Source organism: Lepisosteus oculatus, chromosome 6 (assembly GCF_040954835.1).
Source record: "Lepisosteus oculatus isolate fLepOcu1 chromosome 6, fLepOcu1.hap2, whole genome shotgun sequence".
In the NCBI taxonomy this organism is placed as follows: Eukaryota; Metazoa; Chordata; class Actinopteri; order Semionotiformes; family Lepisosteidae; genus Lepisosteus; species Lepisosteus oculatus.
In genome coordinates this window covers 56202447-56218665 of record NC_090701.1, presented here as the reverse complement: position 1 = coordinate 56218665, position 16219 = coordinate 56202447, and the positions used below count along the sequence as shown (strand labels likewise).

Here is a 16219-nt window from a genome sequence, read left to right as displayed (position 1 = left end):
TGTCTTGGCCACAGGGGGAGTCCCTATTACCAGTTCTTAATTACCATGATCGTGAAATGTTACGTGATTTGGAATGATGTCCATCATAACTTGTTCATTTAGGGTGGAAGAGACCCCAAAGCCAACACTTAAAGCAGTGCCATTGATCTAAAAATACTGTACAAGCCCGAAGGAGACTTTCACGCAAAGTGCCGAAACTGTCACAAGCTTTGTCCCTCCGCACATCATACGGCTTGTCCTCCCCCTCTTCTCCGTTTTAGACATATTTAGTTGTGGTCTGGAGCTTTTGACGTGACTAATCAGTTATATACAGTATGGTTATGCAATATTCTTAAGTTGTTTGACCAAATACAAAACAAAATGTTCTGTGAATGAATGCACTTTAAGAGAAAAAAAAATCAATCATTCAAACATTTTTTTCTTTGAAATCTATGCCAATTTGGAGTCCAGTGGCACAAAGCCCTAAAGTGCCTTGCATACGAGACTGAGGGGTATCAGTGTATACAGGTACTGTAGGTGTGAAGGCTGAAGAAGGCGCCGTGGCCGAAATGTTGTTTTCTTTCTTCTTTTTTTCCACGTGGAATAAACCTATTACTTGTTCCTTTGCAGGCTACGCATGCTGACGCAGCTCCCCACCTGAACCACTACAGGTACTGTAACTGACTTGGCCCATTCTGCAATACATCTGGATCTGTCCTCCTTGGGCAAAAGGGGTGGAATAACCTGAAAAGATCGTTGACTAAACTGCTTATGTGAACAATACATACTTTCTCAAGTCTGCTGCTGTTTTGGTTTTGTTTTATTTCACTTCATCCACATAAAATAGTTACAAACAGTGTATCTGGGTAACATTTTATAGTACTGATCACTTGAGTGTACATAGAATCCAGCTACTGAAACAGAGATACAATTTTGGTATGGCTCTCTACACGTTTAAGGACAGAGAAATAAATGGGAATCATCCCATTACCGTAGATTAATTATTTGTGGCCAAGGAGTCGTAAGAATCTTGTACATGTCATAACCTCAGAAAGTTGAGAGCAAATTAAAGTATCAGCTTGTATACACTGTTTCATGTTGCTTCATACAATCACATTAACTTGACCTTGAGCGAGTGCCCTCTTTTCAGGAATGGAACAGCTTCTTGCTGTTTACCCACCACAGCATCCAAACATCAAAGGCAATGGTTAAATTCTGTTGACTTTTAGAAAGACATACACTGTCAGCTAAAAATGAGAGATGGGCTTATTCAAAGTCAGTTGAACGGGTTTCTATAATCTCAAAAGATAAAAACACATCAGCTGCAAAGTTAAGGATCATTTGCTCAGCCTGTTTGTATCAAACATGTTATCACAACACCAGTTAAAAGGTATAGTAGAACATAAAAACATTGAGTAAAAATGTGTAAATGGAGCTTTTGCAGTATCTGAGCTCACTAATCACCCCTACAAATTATCGCCTTGGTTTTTGTGTAATTGCTATGTGCACAGTGTCTCTCAAAGAAACTACCAGATGTTCAGTTATCAACCCATTTTCTCAATGTATGAAAAACACCTCATCTGTGAATAAAAATGTATTCTTAATATTTCAAAGAGCAAAAAATGTATTTATGTAAAGGAAAAAAAAATACATAAGTCAGTACTGGTATATATATATGTATATATTAATAGAGTTGCAAATTCATACAAGATAAACAAAGTCTAACAATATCATCTGGTCAACATTATATTGAGTTTAGAGGGAAAAACATGATTGTCACTCACTGTGCTTCACAAAAAGTACTCTTTATGAATAAATAATCTGATGAAATATTTACAATATCAACAAATGGAAAAAAGCTTTGGATCCTTTTATTCAACAAGATGCGAGCCAGTTTGTGAACTGCACCAATATGCTTCCTCCTCCATCAGAACAACGTACAGTATGTAGCAACAACAGCACAACATTTAGGATTGCGAATTCAATGCCAGTTTACTTCGGTAATAACTACATATGTATCATACTGCTTTGTTTTAACATATCAAACATAATTTGGAAAGAAAAATATTAATATTACGCTATATTGCATTCCCCACAAAAACGGAAATGACACTTTGCATCCAACAAGGATAAAGGCAATAACCAAGGATCACAGGCAGGAACAGAAAAAAAGACTTGGACAAGTGAACTGTTGACACATCACTGTGCTCCTTATTTTGACGGCTAGCTATGATGGACAGTTGATTGGATGCATAAACAGTAATGTGTCCATACAATTCTTGCTGTACACGTAGAGCCATGGTAGTCATCATGTAAAATGGGCAGTGCAAGCAAATTAGTTCAATTACAGTTCTTCCAGCTCATTTTGAAACAGTCAGATGGAATCATCAGTCTAGGATTCAGCCAGTGAGCCTTTTTCAAGGGCTCACAAACAAGAATCGTGTCTTCGTCCAGGTACGTGCGGAAAAGAACATTTCCAGGCAATGTTACCCAGAATTTAAGTATTCCAGTGCTACTTCATAGCAGAATTTATATTGATCCTAAAAAAAGTGAAAGCAAGGAGATTACATTAATTTCATCAAAAAATGCAGGTTATTCTTTATATCAATATTTAAAGAAAAAATGCATTCAAGAAATGGCAGAACAGCTAAACAGACTGGCACAAACCAATTAATTCAGACGGGCCAAATGGCCTTCTCATGTCTTGTGCTTAGAGCCAAGATGTGGCTTGTGTCAAAAGAAATTAACTCCATCAACTGTGTCTAAATGTGCGTTTAGATTGTCTGAAAAACTGACAACATCCTGAACTATGGGCTCCATTTAAATGTACTCCAGTCAGTCAAATAAGGACTAAGCAGCTTTAAAAGACGTACCAGTAAGTCAACCATATTGGGCTTGTTGTTCCTCAGTGTTTTAACAGCATGGAAAACGTCGACTGAGTGCTGGTGCCGGAGCATTTCACAGACAATGCTAATTGCACAAAACGTCCCACTGCGGCCTCCCCCATTCCTGCACAAGACAGCACAAGAGAGGAAAATCAGCATTGTTTTTTTTACTTTAGAGAGAGTAAACAGTTTTATGAACCATTATGCACCATCCTGCGATAATGCATTGTCTGCTGTAGGACTGCTTGAGCATATTTTGACTGAGGAGGCTTCGTCAGGTGTGCAGCTCCCTTCTTGAACCTCTGTGACCGCTTTCCTTAAACACCAATCTTTAAACACCCTTAAGCCTGAAGGGATCTCTGTTCCTGCTGCAGTGGGAAATTATTTTATTCTTGTGGTATTTTTGCAAATACTTCTCCTATATGACCTCAAAAAGAGATGAGGAAATATTAGGAGTCAAAAAGATCTTATTGCTAACATCGCCCCATCTATGACTTTCCACAGTCTTGCTTTTTAAGCATTTGAGTGGTACTGTTCCAGCCTGTCTCTCTTCTCAGGAATCCTGATGCCCAGTATACTGTATGTTGAAGTAGAATAGCTAAACTGTTGCTAATTAAAAAGGAACAGAAACATTTTAAAAATATGATTAGTGTGTACAGTGGCAAGCAAAATACTTTAGCACTCATTTTACTTTAACCAGAATTTACACAACAATGACAAATGCCACTACAAACTTGGAGAGATTGGTTTTTGTAGCTGGTGAGCAGAGCGAGAGTGAGTTCCCAGTACTTTTTGGTTATTATATGTATATGTACAGCTTTTTAACAGCTTCTGCACATCACCTTTAACCAGTCATCAAACATGGCCGCAGAGACGAACATTTATATTAAGCAGTGATGTACAGTATATGGAAACACAGATGATCACAGCACACCAGTGAGGATTTCTACAGGTAGAAGACAGTGTTGAACTGATTTCAACACCTGTGTGTCTTATTTTTGGCATTAAGATTAAAAATCTTATCACTAGTTTCTATAATTCTTTAACAGATAAAATGCACTTGACATACAGTAGTGGCTTTTTTATAAATGCTGAAAGCAAACATTACTGAGATCTGAAATGAGATGTGGAATTGTCAATCATTTTTTACTACGTACCCATGCTATCTGGAGTGTCACGAGTTTAAGGCTATGGCTCCTGTTATATAAGGGGTGAGTGACTACCCTGTAGATTTTAACACACTGAAGGCTGCACAGCGCCTGACTGAAGAGCATCCTGCACTGAGCCACCTGCCGAGACACTGGCCCAGGAGACGCCGTTTCACCCTCAGAAGAGGTTCAGAAGACCCTCGATACGTACTGTCTACCCTATCCCAGCAGTTGCAATCCCACTGGCTAGTGAGCACAGGCAAGGGCAATACTCGGTATGTACAGTACAAAGAGTAAGACATTACTCAAACAACTGCAGGTGAAAAATTCCAGAAATGGCTTTATCTTCAAAGAAGAACAATAGCCATAGAAGCTGGTGGCGGGATACTGGTCGATGCCGTTACAAGAAGTTCAGTCTCCGTGTCCCCAGAAACACTTACAGGCAGTGCACCACGCTCCTCCCCTCTCCCCCGTCGTAGTCCTCCTGCCACTTCTCCACCTGGCGGATGAGCTTGAGGAAGGAGCGCTTGGACAGCGGGGTGTCTCTGTACATGGGCCAGCCCAGGAACTGGAACTGCTGCACCATCCGGTACCCATCCTGAGGCTACAGGGGCGACAGGCACACAGGGCATGGAGTCACGACACGGAGAGACCCTCCCAGCCAGCATCCACTATTCCACCCCATGCTGTACGCAATCCATTCACTTTGTACAGGACATGTACTGCAACATGAAGTGCAGATGTTGGAGTGACGGATTTTAATTTCGACGTGACACTGGAGCATAGCAGACCTCTTCTAACTGGAACGTACAGCATGTATAATACCTTGGTGCCAAAAATTACATTGAAAAAAATAATAATTTTAAACTAGCAGAAAACGTCCTGTTTATAACATTAAGAGATTTTCAGAGATCAGAGATTTTACTGAAATGCTACAGGCTACCACACTGGTACTGTATGTAGTTTGGTCCATTTATAAAACCGCTTCACATACAGGTGTAGGTCACAGTTTGATGTATTACATGTCTTTACAGCTACAGAGGTCGTTTTAGCTGACAAGAGATAATTCTCAGCAATAGTTATATACTGATCTCATGGCCCAGATTCTGAGCTTTCCCAGAAGTATTCAGGCAAAGGGTGAAAAAATTCGAAAATACTTAAGTATCAATATACGGCACTAAGGTCATTCATACATTTTTATAAAAAGAGCCTTACTCTTGCTGCATTGTAAATTCTGAATATTCTGCTAATGATATCTTCTTCAAGGTCCGCTGACACAAACTCCACCTGGATAGGTCCGTGTCTGTGAACCCCATTTTCAGGCCAGTACTGAGGACACAACTATCAAAAAAAACAAAAACAAACAACAAGCATAACATAAAAGTCTATAGTAATGAACAGTAAAAAATATTCCAAATTAAAAAAAGGATATATTGGCACAAGAATGCTTCCTGATTGTCACAATTACAGCAATTAAGATCCTTCGGGTAAGAGTAGAGATTACTATCATTGTAATCTTTTGAAATACGCAGAATTCTGAATTTCACTTTACATTGTACTGGAAACTTTATTTTTTTCAATATCTCTCCGAGATTAAAAGATCTTGATGCATCATGTTTTACAAGAAAAACATCTGCGTTTCTATGTAGTGGAAGGCATGATCAAACGTGGTAAAAAAAACTTTTTTTTATTTGTTCCTGTTTCCTATTGACTACAGTGTTGTTCAAACCCTAAGCTGCAGAAACCCTAAGCTTACAGAAGGAACTCTTGGGAAAATGCTTGCATCAGGGCCCCTTGATGTAAAGATAAAAAGTAAATCTTGCAGCCTCCTGTCCAGAGGCATTCATGGACATACAGAACACAGTATTATATACAGTACACACACATCCCATGTAGCACAGGTAATAAAAATACTTTATGAGATTAAATTATTATTAAAAACAATCATATTTAAAAGAGCATGAAAATAAAATTCTACTGAACTTCTGCGTCAGGTTAGTCTTCTGGTTACAATCAGAACTAATGGCTCCTATTATTGTGGAACAGCATTTTGACAACAAGGTCTGCCAGCCGTACTGATGCTGCTTCAATACAGCTTTAATGCACAGGCTTTCTGACAGCGCCCGAGGCCAGGGCACTCACAGTCACTTCCATGACTTTCCTTTCCTGACATGCTTGCTCATACCTGTGCTGGGTCCACATCATTCAGCATTACTATTGACGTACAGTGATAGTCCAAAACCAGCCTCCAGAAATCTTTCACCGTGTTTGGCAAAGGATGCTGGGTGACTATGAATGCAGAAGGTTGCTTATAGCTCTGCAAAACAAAAGGAAGTTGTTACAATGCTGCTCACTGCAGAACACATGGTCTGTTCCATGGCATTCATTGCTCCATCAGTAGTTAATTGTTTTTTTTTTCCCATTCCATTGAAAAAAAATGATGCTTTGTGTCACATCTTGCTATGATTTGTTCAATTACCACATATAATAAAAATGTTCCTTTCCAATTTTCACTTAGCACATCCTCAAACTTTTGTTCTATTGACTTCATTGCATAATCATTTCCAGAATCACTGAAATAAATGGGTACCAATACGATTCCTATTTTAAAACCATTTCATTAAAATAAACATGCAATTTATTTTTTCTAATAATACTCAGGAACAGTTATTAGAGAAAACATTTTCAATGCATAAACCACTGTTGTCCCCATGGTGTGCGAGAAACGCTGAATCTATGTAACTGATATGGCTGTCTTTGGTGGAAAAGAAGACGTCACTATAGAGAACACTGATAATTCACTGACCACAGTCTTCACCTCAGTAACAGATGGAGACGGGAAAAAAAAAACAGACTTATGGAACAAGTCTTTTTTATATAAATGAGCACATTTTCTGGCATTACTATTGTATACTCAATTTTGGTGACATATTTTTTTTACTTGTATAAGTACTCAAAAACTTCAAAAAAACACAACAAGGTCCATTATATTTAAGGATGATATGTAATGTCCGATGTTCAAAATAGAAAATAAGCTGTGGTTCCTGTGCACTGCACCTTGTTTAGTGCTGATCAACCATATCCAAATGTATTAACACTTCTGCCATTTAACTATCTATGATTTGCGTACTTCACAGCAGGGGTCCCTGTAGTGTGTTCTGTTTTTTTAAATTGGTTCATTTTTTTTTTAAAAAGGACAAATGTTTATGGTCCTGTTTGTGTCTGCTGTGGAAGTATGTCTGTGTATTTTTTTTGCTGATGTTGTACTTTGAATTAAATGTCTTATAAATCATCACTTACAAAGCACCTTCAAAATCATAACATAAATACTTAAAAAAACAGTAAAACAATCAGATTCACCCCAGCCTTAGACGAAATTCAACTCAAAAACTGAATTCAAAAACTTGAAAAGTCTAAACATTTTACATGCATGAGATTTCAGATTTCAGTGTCCGTGTGTTTTTGTATCTGTAAGCGATGTTAAGTTGACTTATAGTGTTGGTCCCTTAAAGGCAAATCAATTTCTCTTCAAACCTGCTATTGGGAAAAACATCTGACTCACACACTGCTTTCGCAGAAATCGGCCCTTTCACAGTTCGGTTTATTTTCCTGCGTCACCTGTTTTATTGCGCACAATGCTTTTTTCAGAGTGTATTAACCGCATTCTTTGAAAACATCATTCTTTGATACCTCTCTTTTGTTGCTATCTTATCAGAATCTCATAAATAAAAAAAAATACAACAAAAATGGTGCCAATGATGTTGTAAAGTGTACCGGTGCTTTTTGTGTATGTAAATAAGAATGTTTGCCTTGTGTGTAGCTCAAACATGAAAAATTGAATTCCACACGTGATCCGTTTGCATGAGTACCAGCGAAGGGTGCATAAAAGGGAAACTTACATCCATAAGCGCAGCGTTGATGTAGTTACTGCTTTCTCCGTCTATAGTAATAAGGAAAGGCAAACACCGGTCTGGAGGCAGGACATCCATACAGCGATTCTTCTCGTGATTGCGCGGCAGTAGAGCTATGCTGCAGTCCTCCACTCGTAAAGTGGGAGTCACCATATTTAGGGTCTAGAGAGGCAGGTGAGAAAAGCAGAATACAGAAATTCCGCTCCCGTTCTTCAACAACCTACACAAAGTATTCTGCAACAGTCTATCAGCAGTAGGATTGTGTTCCCTTATCCCAGGAATCTTGAGCATCCCAAACTGAGAGGGAGCACATTTCTGTTTCAACAGATGAGCTTTCACTAAGCAGGTTTCTAAGATTTTGCAAAGCTGTCACTGGTGGCTTATTCATATACAGTACCGTTCAAAAGGTTCCACTGCTGGAACACGCGCAAAATTCTTACAGGTGGTGCTATATACAGTATATCTCATAGATCAAATCTTTTTTTTTTACTAATGCTGTATCAATGATGTGTTTGCAGAAAACAATTTTAAGAACATCACGGCACACATTATCAAAACCTTAAAGGGTTTAATGGACAGCCCCCCCCCCCCCTCACACACACACACTTACTCTGAACTCTTCTTTAATCTGGCTGGAGTTGGTCTGCGGGTCAAGTCTGTTCATGTCGTAATACGCAGACCTGAGCTGAAGGGCTGGAATGGTGGTGTCTCCACAGAGACAGGCTTCCAAGATGGCATCATGGATGAACACGTACTGTTCCTGGGAAAGGACACACGGTTTAGCTACAGTACACTGCAAAACACAGAACATTGTTGCCGTATAATTACCATTATCAAATATAAAAAAAAAAATATAAATCCTAAATGCTGGTCCAGCATCTGGAACAGCTCCCAAGTCACTTCATGCATTTCCTAACCATAGAGGTGACACTGCCACCGATTTTCCTTGAAGCATCAGAGAATCAAACAGGGTACCTAAGCGTCAGGGCTTTCTTGTTCTCTTCAGTCTGAATTGTTTTTTCTTGGAGAGACAAGGGAGGAATTGCTTGATGAAAATATTTTATGATGTGACATTTTGAATAGCTCCCCCCCGTCACATTTAACAAAACTTGTCCGCCCAGGGGTCAGCAGTCTTTCAGGGTAGGAGCCTGTTACCAGGGACCTCCACTTGTCAGAAATACAGAGAATTGATCATTAACGTAACAGCCTCCCATAATCGATACAACAAAATCTACCTTTGTATTAAGACCGCTCTACACTCATCAACAGTATTAAGACCCGGCAAGATTAAGGAAACAGATATCGGTATAAGAATAAAAAATCCACTAGCCAGATAAGGGCAATGCTGGGGAAAAAACAAGTGACACTTCAGAGGTCAGTGAATCTGACAAACCAATATCTCGAGTAACGGCTAATGTTTCATGGCAAAATGCGATGTGACGTATTCAAAGCACACTGTATGTCTTCTCAAAAGTGACTTGATTAAAACATTTTAATATCAATATTTCATACTGGCAAAGCTTTAGGAAAAAGATTACATGCTGCATTAGCAGAGTTAATTAAATTAAAATTAAAGTGTCCACAAATGCAAATTATGTGCCACTTATTTACTATACTGTATATAGTTATACATTACTGTATATAGTTCTATTGACATGCTTTCTGCAAAGAGGCAGTTTAGTAGTTGTGAAACAGTGGGTTTACCTCTGTCTGCACCATGTTCACTCTTCGTGATCTCAGCTCGCGCACACAGTTGTAGATATCCACCACCCCTTCTCTTTCAGCCATGTCCAGCATGATGTCAATGACTATGAAGCACCCAGTTCTTCCTGCTCCAGCACTAAGATAGATGATAACACAAAAAAAACTACAGTCAGCAAGCATTCACCACTGGGTTTGTTTCAAGAAGCAAGAGTCACTTAGTCCTCTGTAGCACATGGGGACTAACAGGATTCAATGTCGTCAGAAATGTACTTAAACTCAGCTCTTAATTTTCAAAAACAAGCAAACATTGATATCCCTCCTGTAAGTAATGTAGAGTGTGCTCTAATCGGTAACACAGTCAACATGCATTTTAGCAGCAGAGCCAGCAGAATGAAATCACGTTGTCCTGCTATTTGTCTTGTAGAGTAGGGAGGCCCCAGCGAACTCAAACCCATTGATCCACTGCAGGAGGACTGCACTTTAGAATACACCTCTAATGGAAAATAAAACCATAAGAAATGTTACAAACAACAGGCGGCAATTTGGATTGCTAGTAGCTAAATGATTCGAGGATTTCATTCAGATATCTGTTGAAAGAAGCCAGGCTATCATCTTGCACGACACTGGTTGGTAGCTTGTAGCAGGCTGCCACTAAACTTTGTTTTTCATTGATGATTCCAAGGATGTGAACTGCACTGGCTCCATCGACAGTTTTAAGCTTTCTGAATACCTGACTCGCCCCCTATCTTAATCCTCTTTGTTGGAAGGATTCACAGTGGTCAGCCGGTCAGAGAAGGACATTCCGTTAACCCCAGGAATGTAACTGGTCATTCTTCTGTGGACTGATTCCAGAGCAAAATATATATTTTTGGAGTGTGGTGACCAAAAGTATACGCTATGATAAAAGAGGTTTTACACCATATAATTTCAACATACAGTAATACTTGATTAAAGTTCTACACTTATAACTACAGTACATAACACCACGTTCCTTTCCGATTGCTTTGTGATGAAAATGAAAGTTTCACTATAAACATGCAAGTCTTTTCCTTCAGTAGTTTCTTTGAGCTTAGCGTTTCCTCTTTTATATGCATAGTTTATGCCTCTGCTACCTGCATATGACACATGGCACTTGTCAACATTAAACATCATATGCCAGACATTTCCCAAGTCTTGAATTTCACCTAAATGATTATGAATTTCCTCTGCAGCTTCTAAAGAGCTTGCCAACCCTCTCTGGTATCATCTGGGATCCTGACTAGCTAATTAGTTATACCAGAATCTAGATTGCTGATATTACATTAGTAGTTTTCAGGAGAACGGAGCTGCTTTGAATCTGACTCAACAAGAGCTGTAGCACAAGCAGAAATGCAGCCTTTTACGTAAGGACCCAGCTGAACGTACAGGGAATGGAGATCTTTGTGCGAAATCCATGCAGACAAACTTTACAGAATGAAGAGAAGTGCTGAATGAAAGTGTGATGCAGTGATGCAGTGACACAACGTGAGCTCACCAAGCAAAGTCCCAGGGCTTCTTACTGTACAGCCAGAAAAGGACACCCTGGCTGACTTGCACTTAAACTGACCTGGCTGCACTCTGACATCAGTGCCTCTCTGCTTGGGGAATTCTGACTACAGTGGGCTAATGACTTGGCACCCACAGGTGTCTAGACTGTAAGGCTCAAATGAGAACCGTCACTGGCGAACTGCCAAAAACTCAAGTTTCCAAAACCATAAGAAGGAAAAACTGTACATTAGGTACCTGCAGTGTACAACCATGGGGCCTGCATTTGTTGGGTACTTATTCTTCACTCTGCGCACAAACCCAAGCAGGCCTGTGGCGTGGTAGGGAACGCCATGATCTGGCCAGCCGGTGAAGTGGTACTGCTTGATCTCTCGGATCTCGTGAATTCCCCTCTTCGTGAAAGATGGAAAAAAACACAGTTAGTGCACCGACGCCAGCTCTTGCAAAACACACCAATGATTCATTCTCTGGTTCGACAGAAAGGAGGTCTTTCTTGTGCACCTGAAACTCTTTTAAACTGCCATGCATCTCAACATCCATTAGTTCATGTATTCAATGACTACAACTTCTTAGGATTCATGAAATACAAATTAGCGACAGATACAGCAGAGGACAGACTATGCATAATTTGAAAGCTGGACAGAAAGTAGTAATTGTGCTTTGCATGGAGAAATTCAGTGACGGACTCACAGCTTCAAACGGAAAATTGCCCATGTTATTAGGAAGAGAATGAAGCCAAAGCAAACTGAGTAAACATTTTTAAACCTGCAGCAGTAGCTTGGCCAAGCAACTTTCAGGGGTGGGTCCAGTGGTCTTTTTGACAGTAAAGTGTCTCCGTCACTATACTGGGGCATCAGGACACACAGACCACAGGGTGAGCGCCCCTGCTGGCCCCACTAACACCTCTTCCAGCAGCAGCCTTAGCTTTCCCAGGAGTCTCCTATCCAGGTACTGGTCAGGCTCACACCTGCTGGGCTCCAGTGGGCTGCCAGTGGTGAGCTGTAGCTGCTGGGGACTTTTTTTGGTTCATGTTTCACTTTTGATTCTGCAGAAGTCCACAGGTAACACGAGTTAACTCTGTCAGTGCCTCAGAGGATTTTCAAATATCTGGATCGGGTCCCCTTGTCGTAAGTTTAAGACTAAAAAGGTTCAGTACAGGGAACTCAGGTTTTCCAACTATTTTTTAACTAGTTGTTCACAGTTTTGTAGTTCCACATCCTTAAAATGCATCATAAATGCAAATGTGTCATCTGATAAAGACTCCTTACAAAAAAGCAGCCTGATTTATTGGCATCCAGCAACTAGCAAGTGTACAAAGAATGGCCAGTCTGGTCACAAATGGCTCTGTTTGAAACACGGTCAGCTCTTGCGACAGACACACATCTGTGTTTGGTCGGGTTGCTGACTCTTCAAATGCAATACATTTTATGAGGAAAACACAGGAACAGATTTAGTTTGGCTAGGAACTGGGTTTATATTCTATTGGGACTGAGTGAAGTTTAGAAATAAATTTTAAGAGAGAGAGAACAACTTTCAGCTTTTATGCAGCATTCAAGTATAAATATGGAGTAAATTAATCCAGTTTCCTGTATTTTCCCAGGATTCACTGCTTTGCATCCGCGTCCCGCCCCAAATCCAGTCCCAGCTGGCTAGTGTCTGGCTCACTTCTTCCAGACAAAGAAAAAACATCCTATTTTTTCCCTTGCCCCTCCTCAAAACATTCTCTGGAAGGTGACCCATCTCCCTCTCCTCCCTCCTGAACATACAAAGCAAATGTGAGCTGCAAGTTGTGTTAAGGGACATAATTTTCACCCAGTATTCTGCTCTTGCTTACAGTACAAGATGCATATTGAAGAATTTATAGAGGTCTGGCTTTTGTTCAATCACAAGCTTACCTTTTCCACTGCAAATGTCCTTATGACATATTCGGATAGCAGCTGTGTCTCTATCAGTGTCACTTTCAGGTCTCTGTAAATCTCTGTATCATCAGGCCAGTACTTACAACACTTCACCTGCAGAAAGAAACAAGACCAACCGGAAGTGATAAAATCTAAAGATTTTTCATGCTTTTTTTTATCAAAAATGTATCTTTTCAGAAACAAAACTGCATGGTAGCTACTGTAGTTTCATCCATGCTGAACTTCTGAAATTCTCTGCCACAGCAGAAGCTGGTACTGTTTCATTATAATATTTTATTAAATAAATCCATTACATATCTTTAATATGTTCCAGTCTTTTAAAAAAAAGTTATCATGGCCATATTTTTAAAAGTTAAAAACACTAGAATAATCACAGGAAGAAACACAGATGTCTTCCAAACAAGCACAGATCAAACCCTGGTATCACAAGCCTAGGCTGAAAAAAAGATTAGGAAAACCTTGAATTAATAGGACCTGAGTTTTGCGAAGGTCAAAGAAACTTCTTAATTTTTTATAATTTAATGTAATGCTGTGAGTCGATTTGTCAACTCATTACCCTCTTGCTATGGATCTCATTAAGAGGTTGCGACGCTACAGAAAAGACCACGTCCAAGATTAAGGCTGTCTTACTGTATTGTCCACCATCTTTTACAATCCTATCCAGTATAAAAGGTTGATATATTTACATGGAAAACGTTTTTAAAAAGTCCTTGGTCAAATTAAAAGCTTCTTGCTTTTAACATACAGTTCTTCTCTAAACTCTAAAATCTAAACTATCAGACATGACCAACCGGCAGAAAATACCAACATGTTTTTAAATGATCTTCATGAATTTACCGACAGTATCAATCCTTACATTCTTACCTTAACATGACCTTTTTCATTTTTCATATCCTACCCCTTCCTGAGGTGCTGATCAATCTGTCTCTACTAGTTCGCCTGTCAGCTCTGCCCTGGAATTTCCTTCCTCACTAATTCTGTCCTCCCCTGTGCTGGTTTCTACGTGTGGGTAATTCCTCTCTCGCCTTTGCATTTCCACAGGCCCTGTCAATGTTTTTTGCATGTGGGTCAAAGCATGCAATCAGAGCAGTGAACTTTGCAATCCACATTTCCAGCCTCCTTACTGGCCAAGCCGATACCTGTATTATCATTTTGTTTTAAGACTGTATGGTACATCGAACCTATCCGTACCACCATAATAGAAAGATACAATGACGTTTTTTAAAAGTATAAAAGCTTTTTATACAGTAAACAGTCCACACATTATAATTGTACAAAGTATCCAGTATATCATCACTGAACTTGTAAACTCTAACCCTTAAAAGCAAAATTGTTGTTTCAGTTACCCTTTTTCCCAGCTAACGATCAACTGATTCAACAGTGTCAAGCAAAAACACAAAACAAAATGAGGTTACGTTTTACTGTAGTTATAATCTCTTTAGCTTCCTGAGATGGTCTAGATTAATGTGTTTCTTTTCCCCCACTGATCCCCATATTCTTTCAGAACCTGAATCTGGACTGTGTTATCCAGCCCCAGGCAAATCAAATATAGTGACAACTGCAGAAACAGCCACAGCACATCCACTTATCTGCTGCTAACTTAAGTGTGACTCACATTAGACAGGTGTGTGCTTTTACTGCTGAAAAACACGAGTCATAACAATAAAAGCTTTGGAGACTAAGAATGCAAATGCGATGATCACTAGTGGAGGATTTATCATTTATAGTAAGTGGAAGCAGTAATATTGGTTCTATGCTTTAATTAATGTGCTAAATAATTTAACTGCATTTTTAAATCCATTAAGTTTCATATTTGCAACCCATTTCACAGTTTCATTACCCTCTTCCGTCTCACTATAGACGAGTAGTTTTTTGACAAAGCAACAGAGTATCCAGATAATACAAGCTTGCTGTTAGGATATCCATTTCTGTTTCTTGTAAGTATGAACCCAGCACAGGTATTATGGTGGAGATGCATTTAAAAATATTGTACAATATAAGACAGGCGGCTGCACTGCCACCTTCTGGTGAATCATGTCACATCTCGGAGGTTAATGGTCATATTTGGATAGAAGACCTCGGAGGAACCATAATTTCCATAACCGAGACTCTAGTATGGTTCCCAGGGATAATGTGCTGTAGAAGGAACTGTCCATCAGATGATACACTGTAGTGTTCACTACTTGGTTATTGAAGATCCCTGCTCGTGAGAGTAGGGGTATTGATTCTGCTGTCCCAGATGTGTATATTCTGGCTTTCCTACAAACCGTTCCCATGTAATAATTCAGCTGGTTGAACACAGAACAAGCTGGCTGATCTCCTGATCTTTGGGGGGCCCGCTGGCTGATGATAGCTACTGTGCATCACCAGGATGGGTGCTGCACTGCAGTGGTAGATGAGAAGGATCTCTTCCTATGTATAAATAGCTTTGGTGTTCGAGGGATGAAAAGTGCAATATAAATGAAGAATTAATAGTCATTAAATTATTCATGGAATTTATGGTAAGTCCATCTGCTTCTGTGCTTTGATTTTGGTTTCTTTTCCATGTATACAAAAAAAACAGCTCTAAATAAATTTCTCACTGTTGTACTGTAACTATCACATTGGAGCCATGTGGCTTGGGAGGAACTTTATCATTAATTTCGCATCTTCCTATTATGCCTGGTTCTTCCCCGAGGGTCTGTGAAGTGTGGGGCTTTTGAATTCCATTAACGTCCCAAAAGAACTTTCCCTCAAAAGCTCAGAAACTTGTCCTCATTCTTAACTTATACAGGAGAGGGTCCATGAGGCACAATGATGATCTTGGGCACTTGTGACCAAATGTAATGTGCTGGTGTAAACGTGAAATCTAAGATTTCTAAAGCTGCAACATTCAGCTAGAAAAAGATAAAGAAATACATTACACAGTAAATTTGTACTGAGAATTAGCCAGCCTGATAAGTTGGAATTTTCTTCTCTCTAAGGATTATTTCATTGCTACAGATTACTGTAACACTAAGCTCATTAAAAGAAATAGCTTGCTTCCCTTTATAATTAACAGTCTAAATATGTGAAGAGTCCTAAATAAAAAAAAACATTTTAGCAGAATGATACGTTATAGTAAGCTGTTATGTTCCCATACTGTATTTTGGTTTATACTTGACAACTTT

At 39.4% G+C, this 16219-nt stretch overlaps 1 protein-coding gene across 7 annotated transcripts in view; it reads right to left on the bottom strand.

Moving 5' to 3' along the window:
- Positions 1-781: 781 nt before the first annotated feature.
- ptprma (protein tyrosine phosphatase receptor type Ma) overlaps positions 782-16219 on the bottom strand; it is a 238809-nt gene continuing 223371 nt past the window's right edge. For all 7 annotated transcript variants that reach the window (XM_069191608.1, XM_069191610.1, XM_015353612.2 and 4 more), the window contains 10 exons: positions 13047-13163; positions 11389-11543; positions 9628-9763; positions 8534-8683; positions 7912-8085; positions 6198-6329; positions 5228-5353; positions 4453-4616; positions 2853-2988; positions 782-2519 (listed from right to left, as the gene is read on the bottom strand). In XM_069191608.1, coding sequence (XP_069047709.1) covers positions 2466-2519; positions 2853-2988; positions 4453-4616; positions 5228-5353; positions 6198-6329; positions 7912-8085; positions 8534-8683; positions 9628-9763; positions 11389-11543; positions 13047-13163 — 1344 coding nt within the window. In that variant the 3' untranslated portion in view covers positions 782-2465. The remainder of the gene's footprint in view (positions 2520-2852; positions 2989-4452; positions 4617-5227; positions 5354-6197; positions 6330-7911; positions 8086-8533; positions 8684-9627; positions 9764-11388; positions 11544-13046; positions 13164-16219) is intronic.